The sequence below is a fragment of the Mustela lutreola genome, chromosome 7, assembly GCF_030435805.1.
Source record: "Mustela lutreola isolate mMusLut2 chromosome 7, mMusLut2.pri, whole genome shotgun sequence".
NCBI lineage: Eukaryota > Metazoa > Chordata > Mammalia > Carnivora > Mustelidae > Mustela > Mustela lutreola.
Window position 1 is genome coordinate 121,824,965 of NC_081296.1, and position 14,593 is coordinate 121,839,557.

Genomic DNA, 14,593 nt, shown 5'->3' on the forward strand with positions numbered 1-14,593 from the left:
GGCAGGGCTTAACGAGCTCTAGGGAGACACAGATCAGCCGGAAGCCTAGAGGCTTTGACCTTGTAACCTGTGTCCTTTTGGCCAGCATGACAGGGGGCAGGAGTACCTGGTGGCCAGGAGCCTGAGCTCTGGCCACAGCTTTGCCCCTTCTCTGTCAGCTGTGTAGTCCCCACGCCGTGTAGCCCCCATGAACCTCAATGTCCTCATCCTTAAAATGGAGACGAGAATAGTCCCTAGGTTTCAGAGGTGGCGGAGGGCCAGGGCAAATGAGAACATGCCTGAAAGTCCTTATTTCTTGCCCACACGGTATGGGCCCCATAAATGGAGTTGATGTTATCCTGCCGTGGGTCCCCAGGTCCCGGCTTTGCCCCTAATCCCTCGTACCTGCCAGCTCACTTTAAACCTGACCTTGTGCTGGTGACTGGCTGGCCAACATGTTCTGTTTGGGAAAGAAGGTGAGACTGGGGGTTTGATCCTTTACCTGGGATCCTCTCCCCTGCCACCTCCTTAGACACTTGGGGCCTCAGCCCTGGTTCCTTAGACAGCCCTGTCCCCCCAGGACCTGCCCTCCCCCACCCGCCAGACACTAGTGCAGAGGGGTGGTGATCTGAGCAGCAGCACAATTAACAGCACTTCTAGGGGGGTACAGACACCCACCCACCTGAGCTTCTGAAGATGAGGCCATCCTTGCCTTGTGAATGCATGAACAGGGACAGTGAGTAGAAAGGAGGGCGGCAGCTGAGGCCAGCACGGCGGCTCCCAGCCCCAGGAGCTGGCGCGGCTCTCTGGCCGGCCTGGGCATGGCAGGACGGACCATTTCCCTGGGAGATCCTGGGAGTGAAGGAGGTTCCTAGAAGGCACCGGCCCCTTCCTCTCCGGAGCTGCAGTGAGCTTTCTGTGAGAGGGTGCGTGCTTGCTTTGCAGACAAGCTGATGGAGGAGACGGAAGAACTCTGCCTTCAGAGGGAGCAGAGAGAGGTAGGCGCGCTGGGCTGCTCGGTACGGCTGCCCCTCCCCAGCATGTCCCACTCTGGTGACTCCTTCGCAGACTGGCCTGTGTTTCTGGCATTTGGGAATCATGCCGGGGAGCAAGACCCCCAGAGAACTCGCGGGAAAGTCAGCCAGGTGGAGCAGAGAGGCCATGGGGTGACAGTGCTTGGGGCTGGCTCAGGCTTCTTGTCAGCAGTGTGTTTCTTCTTGCCGGTGCCCAGGGACAAAAGTGAAAAGCATAGGTGACCACTTTCTAGAAAGAGTCATCCCCAAATTGTATGAGCTATGTCAGTAGGTAACGAGCTGCTTGTCACTGGTGATCTTCGCGGGAGGCTGGCATGGCCTCTGTGATCTGGACAGGGGCTTCTGCATATCGGGGTGATTGCATTGGATGATTTCAGGGGTTCCTTCCTTCTCTAAGTGACACAATGGAAGTACCAAAAAAGCCAAGCTAATGGGACATTAGCCTGGGGCAGCCTGCAGAGAGAGGGAGACCCTGGCCTCATTAAGGACAGGGAGCCACTGAAGTCCCCTTCATTTGGAATCTCCATGCAGCCTTGGGCCTTGCCTGTCCCGAAGGGCCATCAGCACCCCTGAAGGTCAGAGACGGGGAGTGTTTAGCAGTACAGACTTGGAGCGAGGCTGCCTAGGTCTGTGTTTGATCTTTACCGCTTCTAGCTGTGCAACCTTGGACAAGTTACCTATCCTCTCTGAACGTCCATATTCTTACATGAAAAATGGAGATCATGGAACCCATCTTCTCAGGATGCTGTGAAGATTAAGTGAGATGTTACATATACAATACTTGGCACATAGGGCTGAGTGAATACCCATGTTTGTCAGTATCACGCTCAGATTATTATTAACTAGGGGCCCAACCCGCATGTGAGCTGCCCGAGGCCTGAGGCTGCAGAGTGGCCTGCCCACGGGGGAGCCCGATTCAGCCCACTGCTCTTTGTCCCCTTGATTTTCCTTGTCCTCATGGGGCCGGGCCCGTCAGCCCCGGCTCAGTGCCCGCCTCTGTGACTTCCCTCTCGCCAAGCATCTTTCCCGGCCACCCTTCCCTGGGCTCTGAGGCAGACCCTACAGTCAGGAAGAGTCACCTTCCTGGAGCAGCCTGAATATTCCCCAGGCCCAGACCGCAGCTGGCCTAGGATGAGAGCTTGATAAATGCAGGATGACTCCATGAGTGAGCGTTTTGGATTCTTATAATTTCGCATTACATCTTGATTTTCATCCACTGGGACGATTCATCCTCATTTCTCTCCTTCCCCCAAATGGTGTCTGATATTCTTGCCTACTCATCCTTCCAGCTGGCCTTGACACTCACTTTGTCAATGCACAGCAACAGAAAAAAAAAACCCAAACCAAACCCAAAACAAAACCCCAAAGCCAGTGGGGATTTGTATTAGGATTGCGTGGATTTGAGGATCGGCCTTGTGACAGCGCTGAGCCTCCCCCACCCCACCCGCCGCGGCGGGTATGTGGGCCTCCCCGCGTCCCTGCTGTCATCCAGGTCCTGTGTCAGACTCTTGGCATTTTCTTCACACAGTTCTGTCACTTTGAGAAGCCGGACTTCCGGTGCGTTGTCGGCAACCTAGAGACAGGTAATTGAAGCCAGAGGAAGGGATGGAATGACAGACACAGCCACCGGCAGGGAGAGAGACAGACTTATCCATCAGAGAGGCTAAATCTGGGGCAGCAGTCAGTCGGAGGAAAATTTAGACACTCTATCTAGGTCTTTAGGCAGGAATTGAGGACAGCGGAGACCCACTGCACGCCAGCCTCACTTAAAGCCATAGCACGTTGAAGGAATGAGGCCTGACAGCTGTGAACTCCCTGGTTTTGTGGCCCAAGAATGTGACTCCCTCTGGCCCGGCCGATTTCCACAGCGAAGGCCGCTGTGGACGGGCAGAAGGGAAAGGTCTGGGGCCAGGAGACTCAGATTGGAGTCTCAGCTCCATCACTGACTGCATGGCCTTGGGGGCCTCAGTTTCTCCATCTGTGATGCTTTGATAAGAGTTAACGACTGTGCCCGCCCAGCTCCTGGGTTGCCTTGAATCTCGGTGACTAGAAGTTACAGAGTACATCAGGGACGCCCAAGGCCCTCGCAGGTGTGTGCCATGCGTGGTGGGGCCACGCGATCCTCCATCGGGAAGGAAGGCCCTGGGACTCTAGACACGTGAGCAGAGAGTGTAGGTGGACCCCCCCCCCAGCCCCCTGGGGCTCATCTGCCCTGGGGCAGGAGGCCATGCCCTTCCCTGGGTGCAGGTCCCTCCAATGTCCCTGGCTCCCTGTGACCTCATCTCTCTCATCCCCTGGAGCAGGGCAGCCTGCCTACCTTTCCTTTTTTGGCTGAACTCTGAGAGCTCAGCCTTGCCTGTGAGCAGGCACACGGGAAGTTAGAAATGCCCAGGGCCCGTTAGGCAGGCATCTTGCTCCTGGTCAGAACAGACTCTGGGTGTTGGAAAGAACCTTCCACTTCAGGGTGAGGCTCTCTGCTCACCTCCCTGAGGGATGATATCCTGATTCTGTTGTGGGTAACTCACAAGCTCTGGAGCTATTCTCTGCCTTATTGCTCTGTTGTTTGAAAGCTCTTCCTTCCTTTGAGCTGAAATTTGCCTTCGGGTGACTTCTTTCCAACCCTGAGCTCCTGTACCTTAGGTCAGGCCCGGGGGATAGAGGAACAAGCCCTAGACTGCAAAGACAGGCTTCAGCTGCTGCAGGTAGGTCTTGGCTGACCTCAGCCTGTAGCAGGGCTGCTCCAAGTGCTCAGACCCTCTTGGCTGCAGGAACAGAAGGTTCTGGATGCTCCGGGTTTATAGATTCTGCTGTCATCCAGGCTTCTCAGGCTATACCCGGGTATCAGTTTTAGTTAAGACTCACACAGGTGAAGTGAAAGGTGGAAAAGAAGTGAGTGACTGGGAAGAGGTTTCTGTTTCTTTGTCCTCATTAGTCCGTAACCTTCTTGTTAACAGTAGAAATCATGCTCTCTGTAGAACAGCCTGAAAACAAGCGTTATCCTCGATCCCACAGTGAACAGACAACTGCTGCCAACATTTTGGTATTTTTCTTCAGTCTTTAAAAATACATATTATTGTAGGGGCGCCTGGGTGGCTTAGTCGGTGACGCATCCGGACTCTTAGTTTCAGCTCAGGTCATGATCTCAGAGTTGTGAGATCGAGTTCTACAGTGGGCTTCACACACAGCATGGAGTCCAGCTGACATTCTCTCCCTCTCTCTGCCTGTGCCCCTCCACCTGCTTGTGCTCTCTCTTTCTCTCTAAATAGATAAAATATTTAAATATATATATATATATTATTCTTATACCTATTTTCAACATAAGAGGATATTCAGTTTTATTTATTTATTTTTTATTTTTTTTTTATTTTTATTTATTTATTTATTTATTTTTTAAAAGATTTATTTATTTATTTATTTGACAGAGAGAGATCACAAGTAGGTAGAAAGGCAGGCAGAGAGAGAGAGGAGGAGGAAACAGGCTCCCCGCCGAGCAGAGAGCCCGATGTGGGACTCGATCCCAGGACCCTGAGATCATGACCCGAGCCGAAGGCAGCGGCTTAACCCACTGAGCCACCCAGGCGCCCTATTTATTTATATTTTAAAGATTTTATTTATTTGAGAGAGAGAGTGAGAGTGAGAGAGAGAGCATGAGAGGGAAGAAGGTCAGAGGGAGAAGCAGACTCCCCATGGAGCTGGGAGCCCGATGTAGGACTCGATCCCGGGATATTGGGATCATGACCTGAGCCAAAGGCAGTTGCTTAACCAACTGAGCCACCCAGGTGTCCAAATATTCTGTTTTATAGCCGCTTTTTCATGATACCTTCATTAACACTGTACCTTTAGCAAGTTTTCATGTCATTCAACATTCTTCAAAAACTTCATTCTTAATGACCACGTACCAGTTCATCCGATGTGGTGTTCCATTTAACTACTCTTCTATCTTTGGAAACCTAGACTGTTTTCACTATTTTTTTTAAAGATTTTATTTATTTATTTATTTGACAGAGAGAGAGAGAGAGATCACAAGTAGGCAGCGAGGCAGGCAGAGAGGTGGGGAGAAGCAGGCTCCCCGCTGAGCAGAGAGCTGGATTCTGGACTCGATCCCAGGACCCTAAGACCATGACCTGAGGCGAAGGCAGAGCCTTAACCCACTGAGCCACCCAGGTGCCCCTAGACTGTTTTCACTATTTTAAATTATGGCACAGCAAACATTTCTGTACACTTAACTCTTGGTCTGCTGTCTAATTGTTTAGGAGAGATTCCAATGGGGGAAATCACTGAGTTTGAGCAAGAAATTTTAAGACTCCTGAGGCATATTGACAAATTGCTTTCCAGAAAATTTGCACCAGCTTTCACTCTCCCCAGCAGTGCGTAGCCATTTCCTTCTTGCTCTACGCTGCTACCCGCGTTTGAGTCCTTCCTTCATCATTGACTAGCTACCGTGTGGGGAAAAGGGAACAAGTTTCCTTGATCTTTAGGTACCTCCGCTTTCCTCATCTGTAAGATGAGGATAAAAATATTATCCACTTTCAGAGCTGTTATGAGGATTAACTGAGTTAATACGTGTAAAGTACTTAGAACAGTAAGCTCACAGATAATATTATCCATCATTGTCATTATTATCACATACAAGACCTGTTTCAGAATTCCCTTTTCTGTTCCTTTGAATTGCTGTCTATCCGTGAACAGATACCACACAATTTTGGTTATAATACCATCTATCCTTTATTAAGCACGGACTATGTTGCAGACAATTTGCATAGATTAACTCATGTGATCTTCCCATTAACCCTACAAAGTAGTACTGCCCATCTCTAAGAGTAGCTCCATACCCTCTCTTCTCTCTGCACTACATCCAAAGGCAGTCGAGACCACACCACTGGCTTCATTTCCTGTGTGCGTGCAAATGACTCCCCATTGACAGGTGCAGTCCCTTTTCTCTGCTGAGCTCCAACCCCTTAATATCCAACTGTTGATGTCACATCTCCAGCCAGATGTCTGAAAAGTTCTGCAAACTCAGCATGTCCAAGGGTACTCATGATCTGTCCCAGCAGAGCTGGTGGTCCTCTAGAGCTCCCTATCTCAAGGAATTCACCACCATCCATTGTTGGTGCAGACTGGAAACCCGGGAGTCATGCCTCTCCCAAGGTCTGATAGCATTGCCCCCACAAGCTCTTGAACCCACCTGGCCACTTCTCTACATTTCACTGCCCTGTTCTGGCTCACATTACCAGGTCTTGCTGGACTAAGGCAGTGACCTCCCACCTGGGTTCCTTGTATCCCTCCAGGCCCCTCTTCATCCCTTTTCTCCATGCTGCAGCCAGAGTCACGGTTCACAATGGAAGTCGGATTCTGTTGCCCGCCTTCTTCGCCTACTCCTTGCCCAAAACCTTGCTCTTGCTCAGGAAAAAAGACCCAAATCCCCAGCATAGCCCAAGGCCCTGTGTGGCCTAGACTCCTCCCACCCACCCTCACTCTGGGCCCAGCTGTTTGAGTCTGTCTTGCTTCTTTCGGGGCAGGAGGTTTCCGAAGGGCCTTTGCACATACTGATCCTTCTTCCTGGCATATTCTTCCCTCTTATCTGCCTTCTGCTCCCCCCACTAGTCATATCCTCCTTCTTGTCCAAGGCAGCTTTCCATAGGCCTGTGTCCCTGTCCTGCACATCACGGGCCTTGGTTTGTAAACATACTCTCGTGTGTACTTATTTTATTAGTTTCTGATTCTTGCGTTGAGCCAGAAGCTCCGTGAGAACTGAGACGTGTCTGGTTTTGCTCATCTTCACATCCTCAGTGCGGAGCCTGGCAGGTGCTTGGCAATATTAAGCACCCAATAAATATGTGTGGCATGAATGAATGAAACCATTAAAAAAAAAATCTCATTGGGATTTTTACTGAAATCACATTGAGCCTGTAAATTAACTGGGAAGATCCTTTACTATAATCTTCCCAATCAGGGGCCTGCATTCTTTTCAAAAGCATAATTACTTTTTACTGGGGATTTAGAAATAATGCAATGAAGCATGGTGGGCAGGGATTATCTGGCTTGGAGGAGAGGAAACTTGGGGACAGAGGAGCCGTCCCCAACACCTGAAGGGAAAACGGATCAGTCTTGTTCTATGGATCTGAGGGGAGAAGCCGGACCTGCCGGTGGAAGTTACGAGAAGGCAGCTTTGGGCTCAGTTGGCCTACGTTGATGAAATGGGCTGCCCCTTCTCCTAGGTGTACCTGGAGGACTCAGGGTGTCCACAAGTTGGCTATGTCCTTGGCTTTGCCAGTCTTCTGTTTTGCTAAGCGCCGTTCCCCAGCTCTTCCTTTGCTGGCTGGGATCTTCAGGGTTCAAGGCTGAGGAATGGTAGCTGAGGACAGCAAGCTCCCAGTGAGGGAGGTAGATGCTGAAGGGAGAGAGTGTGGTCCAAAGACAGAGGCGGCGACAGGAGCATTGGAGGGAAGTTTTGCTCCATCAGCAAGAGTCAGCCCTCTCCTCTGAACCCCGCAAGAACTTGTGGCAAATTCTGGGCCCTTCCTCAATGCTTCTGTATTTGTAGCTTTCAGAAAGGGCCCATGCTGAGGTTGAACCCGGAAGGAAGAGCTGTGAGCAGGTTGTTCTGGAGTGAAACAGGCTGTCTGAAGGGGCGAGTTACCTGTCATGAAAGCCGCTCGAGCAGAACCCGGGCCATCTCTTGGCAGGAAAACTGATCCAGAGATTCGAGGGTCTGACGAAGACAAACACACCTTTTAAGTGCCCTTGACTGTAAAGGGCTCTGATTCATGGGTTCCCGTTTCTCTGACTGTCGCCCAGCACTCAGTGTGGGCCGGGCCCGTGGTTACAGACTCAGGTGGGAAAAGCATGTATCGCACAGACCTGGGGCCAACGCAGGGAGGAGGGGTAGGAGAAGCCCAATGACTGTTTGAGTGTGTTATCTTCAGGAGCATCGGTTTCACTCTCTGGTTCTTAGAGGCATCGCCAGGGTCTGCTGGCATCTGAAGTGCCAGAAAATTCTATCTTCCCGCAGTGTGAACTGTGGAGGAGCAAAGCAGTTGTTGCAAAACGGCTAGCAGCTAAGCTTCTCTCCAAGCGCACTCTGCAATCCCACCTGCCGGTGAGGCCTGGGAAAACAGGGCCTGTGGAGGGCACATACTTGCTGGAAAAAGATGGTGCTGGCCAGCATTCCTAACAGCACAAGTCTGGCCCTGCCTGGGGGCCTGCCCGGCGCTTTCTGGCTCTCCTGTGCCCTTTGGGCCGAGCACAGGGAAAGTTGCAGCCACTGGGCTGCTTCCTAGAAGCCCTGAGGAAAAAAGAGCCCTGAAAAATGGGGAAATGGCTTTTCTTTGCCACCCTTCACAGATGGCACTCTAGAGATCTTTGATGGGAATAGACACTCATCCCTTTTTCCTCTGGCACTTGAGAGCCGGCCAACACGCCTGAGGGTGTTAGCAACTGGAGTTGTCTGGCAGAGTAGATGTCTGGAATGATCTCCACCTCCAGTCCCAGGGAAACAACCTTGCCAGCCTTTCTAAATGCGGCAGCATGCTCAGTGTGTCTGATAAGGCCAAACCCCGCACAGACCTTGGGTTTGTTGAGATTGGGTGTCCCTGAGTGGGACCAAGCCTCCTTGGGACTTGCCCCCGAGTCTGCTACCATAGAGCCTGGCCTGGACTGCATCCCAGGGGGCTCCTGGATAAGAGCTGCGGTTCCGACCTCAGAAGTCATTCGCTGCGCATGACTCTTCTCTTCCCCTCTGGTTCTCCTCAGGAGCTTGAACGCCTGAACCAGGTGCTGGAAGCCGAGAAGCAGCAGTTTGAGGAGGTGGTGCAGGAGCTGAAAATGGAGCAGGAGCAGATCAAAAGGTGGGGGTGGTGCCCAGGAAGGGGTGGGAGGGAGGTGCGCCTTGGATAGAGGGTGAGAACCCATGTTTCCTGTCAGGCCTGGGGAGCTCTCGGCCAGCAGAGCCTCACTACGTGATGGCTTGGTTTGGGTCTCTCTTACCAGTGCTCCAGGCCTCAGGGTACCCAGAAGGAGCTGTAGAGCCCACACAGACTGGACATGAGGCACGGGCAGGTGCAGACCAGCGCTCCCTTCCCCCCAGCAAGCCTCTGTCAAGCCTTCCTTACCCAGGGGCAGACGGGAGGTGCCATTAACCAAGATCCCCAATAGCCCCTCTTCTCGTTCTGGCTAATTCTGTCCCTTGGGATCTTTAGTCCTGGGTATGATTTGCAAATTCAGTTGCCCAGCTACACATTCTGATCGTGTAGCAGAATGAGAATCTCTTGAAGGTAGGGCCCAGAGAGCTATATTTTCAAAAGCTTTCCGGGTCACTCTGATTCGGACTCTCTAGGGATTTGGAGACTAATGCTCTGGGTTCTGCTGTGGGGGTGGTTGTCACCCTCCTCATCATCATCACTACTGATAATCAGTGTTAGCTCAGAAAGACTTTTCTTGCAACAACCTTATAAAAAGAAGTCAATTAGACAATGGCTGTGGGGAGGGAAAAGTTCCAAGAATCTTAACAAGTAAACAGCCAAGCACCTGCTTATCTTCAGTATTGTGCCAGATACTGGAATAGAAGATAAGTACTCTTATCTTACAGTGCAGGAGCTTACAATTTGGTTGGGAAAACCAGACTCACACACAGGAAACATCAACACAGTAATATATAATCAGCCATTAGGAGGCACAGTGCAGACTCCCTGTGTCATCGGAATTAAGGTATACATGTGATCCTCGTGGGCAAAAGAGAGGTTTGATTGAGCTAGACCTTGAAGGATGGGTAGGTTTTCAGAAATTGGGCAGGAGAAAGGGAAACCAGGAGTAAATGCCTGAGGGGGCCTAGGCTTGCAACAAGGAGATTATCACCCCAGAGAGGGGCCTCAGCCATGTCCCAATTCAGAATGAGTAGGGGTTCTAGTAGGGTCCGTCTGCAGAAGACAGGGGGTGGGGCCAGGATCCCCATGGTTTCTCCAGTGCTTCTCTCTGTCCTGGGTTTATCCCATCTGACAGATGCCTGTGTACCTGGAGCACGTGACTTCAACCCCACTTGGCTGGCATCTCCTTCTTTCAGCCCCAAGTCCCTACAGCTGCTGTCAGGACTCCACCAGGCAGAGGGACTGGCCTTCCAAGGACCCTTCTGAGCCATATCGGGAGGTGAAGCAGAAGCATTTCTGTGTGCAGAGGGGATTGGGAGAGGTGGTGGACACAGCCATACCCAGCCCTCTGTCCCTGCAGGGAGCTCGAGCTGACAGCAAGATGCCTCAAGGGTGTGGAGCAAGAGAAGAAGGAGCTGAGGCACCTCACAGAGTCCCTGCAGCAGACGCTGGAGGTGAGGGGCCACTGGTCCGATGGTTGGCCTGGAGCCAGGCTGGTTGGTTGGGCCATATGACACTGTTTTCCCAGCAGCATTTCCCCAGAGGGTTCTCCATAAAGGGAATGGGGCATGATGGAGTTCTGATCTAAAAGATTTCTTCTCTGTGGACCAGTGAGCCCAGGAGGCCTAATGCAGGACCCAGAGGAGCAAATTCAAATTTGTCCTGCTGTGACCGTGGCCTTGGGAAATCCACCTTCTTCAGTGTTCATATATATATATATATTTTTTTTAATAAATTTCTTTTTTTCTTTTCTTTTTTTTTTTCAAGATTTTATTTATTGGACAGACAGAGATCACAAGTAGACAGAGAGGCAGGCAAAGAGAGAGAGGAGGAAGCAGGCTCCCCGCTGAGCAGAGAGCCTGATGGGGGGCTGGATCCCAGGACCCTGGGATCATGACCTGAGCCGAAGGCAGAGGCTTTAACCCACTGAGCCACCCAGGCGCCCCCAGTGTTGATATTTTTATACCAGATGAAGAATTACTTCTTGTGGCTCATTCACATAGCTGCTCCTGGGTGAAACTGATCATGAAGGACAATCAACTGTCATATTACCTCCGTTTGATACCACAGAAACTGTGAGGGGGAGGAAGGAGGTGGCATGTACCAAGGACCAAGTGCCAACTCTGTCCCCAGCTCCTCCTCCTCGACTTTTCCTTGGTTGTTCCTCCACACCTTGCACAAAGACACTCTGACTCCTCCTCCAAACCACTGAGCTCATGTGTCCTGGGGAAACCTAGCTCTTTCAGATTCTACACCCTTGCCCAAGCTGTTCCTTCTACACAGAATGTCCTTCCACCTCTTCTCCGCCTGGAGAACTCATCCATCCTTCTAAGACTCAACTCCAGCATCACCATACCCTAGCTTCCCTGACTCTTCCAGGCAAGGGTTTGTTCTGAGCTCTAGGCTCCTGCTGCACTTTGCACATCTGTTATGGGACACTAGGTTGTGTTTTCCAAACTGTGAAGTTCACTAGACTGTGTCTTAAGGTCTCTCCAAACCCAGCACCTAGCAGGAGCCTGGTACATTGCTAATGTTTACTGAATTCATGAATTACCTTAAAGGCTGCAAGGCTTCTATTTTCTCTCAGCTGACTGGGGCTTTGTTTCTGGTTCTTTTATTTGTTTATCTTTCCACTTCACATCATGATAGATGGTTCTCGTGGAGTGTTTCAACTCCAGAACTTTTGGGTAGTGTAAGACCCCAGATTGATAAATGGGGAAGACATCTACCTCTGTTCTGGGCTCACTCCTCTTGGGTGTTCTTCATGAACCCAACACACTCCATCACTTGCCCTTGGAGGAATAAAGACCCCCGAAGGTCATGGTGCCCTTGGGCCCCGGCTGTACAGGTGTCAAGTTCCCTGGAAGCTGCAGTGGGCTCCTCCCCGAGTCCCTTGGTGAAGGAGTAACCTAACCTCTTTGTTAAGGAGATCTTGCTTTACCTTTTATCACCAGGGAAGAAGTAAGATATTTTAGGTGTCTCTCCTAGAATGTCGAGTGAGGAGGGCATCACTCCCTGAAATTGAAGGGCAGATGAGGGCAGCCATGTTGGAGAGCCTAGATTAGGCTCTTTCTCTTCCCTCCCTCGCTCCATGCCAGGAACTCTCCATAGAGAAGAAGAAAACCCTGGCGATGCTGGAGGAGAATGAGAACCAGCTGCAGACACTGGCCAATCAGAGTGAGCAGCCCCCTCCCAGTGGGTGTCTCCACAGCAACCTGAGGCAGATAGAGGAGAAGATGCAGCAGCTCTTGGAAGAGAAGCTTCTGGCTGAGAAGCGGTGAGAGGCCCTTCAAGCTCTGAGTCCAGTGTGGTAACGTTCCTTGAACTGCACACCCACATTCTTGAGTTCTAGCTGGCATTGACCAGATAGATCAATTACTTCCTTTTGCCTAGGACTCACTTGCCCCATGAGGCAAAGGCAAAGAAAATTTTCACTACCCAGAGCTGACTTGATCATTATCTCTTGCAGTGGTGGGAGCCATACAGAGAGGCATTAGGTCGATCTAACAGTGCTTTGTCACAGGTTGGGGATGTCTTCATAGCTCCTTTGTACAAATGAGGAAACCAAGCCTAGGAGGGTTGATAGGACTTTCCTGAAGTTACAGAACTAGCAAGACTAGGATCCGAGACTCTGGTCTTCTGACTCTAAGCCAGGGGCTTCCCCTCACTGTCCATACCACTCCTCTCATCCCCTGGGTGACAGAACCTAGAAAGTTCTGGGGTTCAGGAAGCCTGGGTGTCAGACTTCTCCAGCCAGGTCTCCAGGAGGAGCTGCCCTCCCACTGGAAAGCCCCCTCCATGAGGAAGCACTGAGCACCCCCTCGGCTCTGCAGGATGAAGGAGAACGAGGAGCGCTCTCGGGCCCTGGAGGAAGAGCGGGAGTTCTACTCGACCCAGTCCCAGGCCCTGCAGAACTCGCTGCAGGAGCTGACCGCAGAGAAGCAGCAGGCCGAGCGGGAGCTCAAGGTGTTGGCCAGGGCCTGTGGGCAGCTGCCGGGTTTTGCACATTCCCTCTCACATCCCTTACCCCCCGCTACCTCAATTATCTCGGCCAGTCTGACCCGCTAGGGGCAGGCGATGGAGCCACCCCTTGGGGAGCAGCTAACCCGCTACTAGGATGCAGAGGCTGAGTCCGGGCCATCTGCTCAAGGGCGCCTACCCTAGTCAGGATATGGTAACTTCCATCCAAGTCCAGAGGCAAGCAAGCCCTCTTGATGGGGTTGGGGGTGGGGTGATCAGGGAGGGCTTCCACCGGAGATGGCAACTGCTCCCCAGGACCCCTTTTCGTCTGTTTTCCCTCTCCCCGCCCCAGGCCGAGGTGAAGGTCCGCATGGACCTGGAGAGGCGTCTGCGGGAGGCAGAGGGGGCCTTGCGGAGCCTGGAACAGGGGCTCAACTCCAAGGTGCGGAACAAAGAGAAGGAGGAGAGGATGCGGGCTGACGTGAGCCACCTGAAAAGTAAGGCCCAGCCCCGGGTGCCAGCCCCCAGCCCTCGGGCTCAGCCCTCACGGGAGTCCAGACCCTGCGGAGCCGGGATCCGGGCCGGGAGCGCCGCACGGGCCCCGGGGCGCATTAGGCGGTCCCGAGCTACCAAGGGAGTTTCTTCTCCAGGCTCCTGCCGCCTGCGCGTCCTGGGCTAGGCTTCCTGGGTCTCTCGCACCTGGGTGGGGGCGCGGCGGGGAGTTCCGTGCCCTGCCCGGGCGGGTGGGCGGGGGGCGCGTGTTTGCGGCGGGAGTGGGAGCCGGGAGCCGGGAGCCGGGAGCCGGGAGGGGGGGGGGGGTGTCGGGCCGGGGCCGGGCGGGAAGGACGCAGCGGCACTGCGGCCGCAGGGTTCTTCGAGGAGTGCATCCGGAACGCGGAGCTGGAGGCCAAGATGCCGGTCATCATGAAGAACTCCGTGTACATCCACAAGGCGGCCACTCGCCGCATCAAGAGCTGCCGCTTCCACCGGCGCCGCTCCAGCACCTCCTGGAATGACAGTGAGTGCGTCTGTCATCTCGCGCCTGCCAGGGTGGGAAGTGCTGGTCCAGCTTGGAGGCCGGACTAGGCAGCCTGCACCTGGCTGCCCCCACCCCGGCCTGGCCTCGGGCATCTTCCAGGATTCCGAGAGCTCCGGTGGGTGCCGAGAAGCTTGTGGGGTGGGGAGCGAGGGTGGCCGGCTGGGGTTGGGGCTCCGGGCAAGCCTCGGCGGAGGGAGACTGCTCACGGCCTCCCTCTCCCCAGTGAAGCCGTCCCAGTCTTTCATGACCTCCCAGCTGGATGCCAACAACATGGAGGAGCTAAAGGAGGTGGCCAAGCGGCTCAGCCGGGACCAGCGCTTCCGAGAATCCATCTACCACATCATGGCAAACCAACCAGGAGCGCCGTCTGTGGCTCCGCGGGGTGGGAAGTGATGAGGGGGTCTTTCCTCAGCCGCTGGGTGGGCGGGGGAGGGGGGGGGTCTGACTCTACCCTCTCTGCTCGCCTCTGGGCCGGAGCTCCACCCGCAGCAGCCTCACCCTCAAAGCACAGGGATGGCCCCTTGCTCTCCCAGACTCTACCCTACCCTCGCGTTTACATCAGGCCCAGTCAGGCCCCAGCTGGGTCCTGCCTGGTGCTCACCTCAGGCTCCCTTGGAGGTCAGGGGGGGCCTGGCTGCGCTTGGAGACCTTTTGGTTGGGGAGTGGTGTAGGCCAGGCCCACAGCCCTTTCTTGTGCCCACTGCATCTCTCTGCGATGC

General features: G+C 53.3%; 1 protein-coding gene across 3 annotated transcripts in view; it reads left to right on the top strand.

The window, feature by feature from the left end:
* PLEKHD1 (pleckstrin homology and coiled-coil domain containing D1) overlaps positions 1–14,277 on the top strand; it is a 28,183-nt gene extending 13,906 nt beyond the window's left edge. For all 3 annotated transcript variants that reach the window (XM_059182435.1, XM_059182437.1, XM_059182438.1), the window contains 8 exons: positions 925–977; positions 8,766–8,860; positions 10,236–10,329; positions 11,974–12,152; positions 12,709–12,841; positions 13,188–13,332; positions 13,704–13,853; positions 14,098–14,277. In XM_059182435.1, coding sequence (XP_059038418.1) covers positions 925–977; positions 8,766–8,860; positions 10,236–10,329; positions 11,974–12,152; positions 12,709–12,841; positions 13,188–13,332; positions 13,704–13,853; positions 14,098–14,267 — 1,019 coding nt within the window. In that variant the 3' untranslated portion in view covers positions 14,268–14,277. The remainder of the gene's footprint in view (positions 1–924; positions 978–8,765; positions 8,861–10,235; positions 10,330–11,973; positions 12,153–12,708; positions 12,842–13,187; positions 13,333–13,703; positions 13,854–14,097) is intronic.
* The last annotated feature ends 316 nt before the right edge of the window (positions 14,278–14,593 follow it).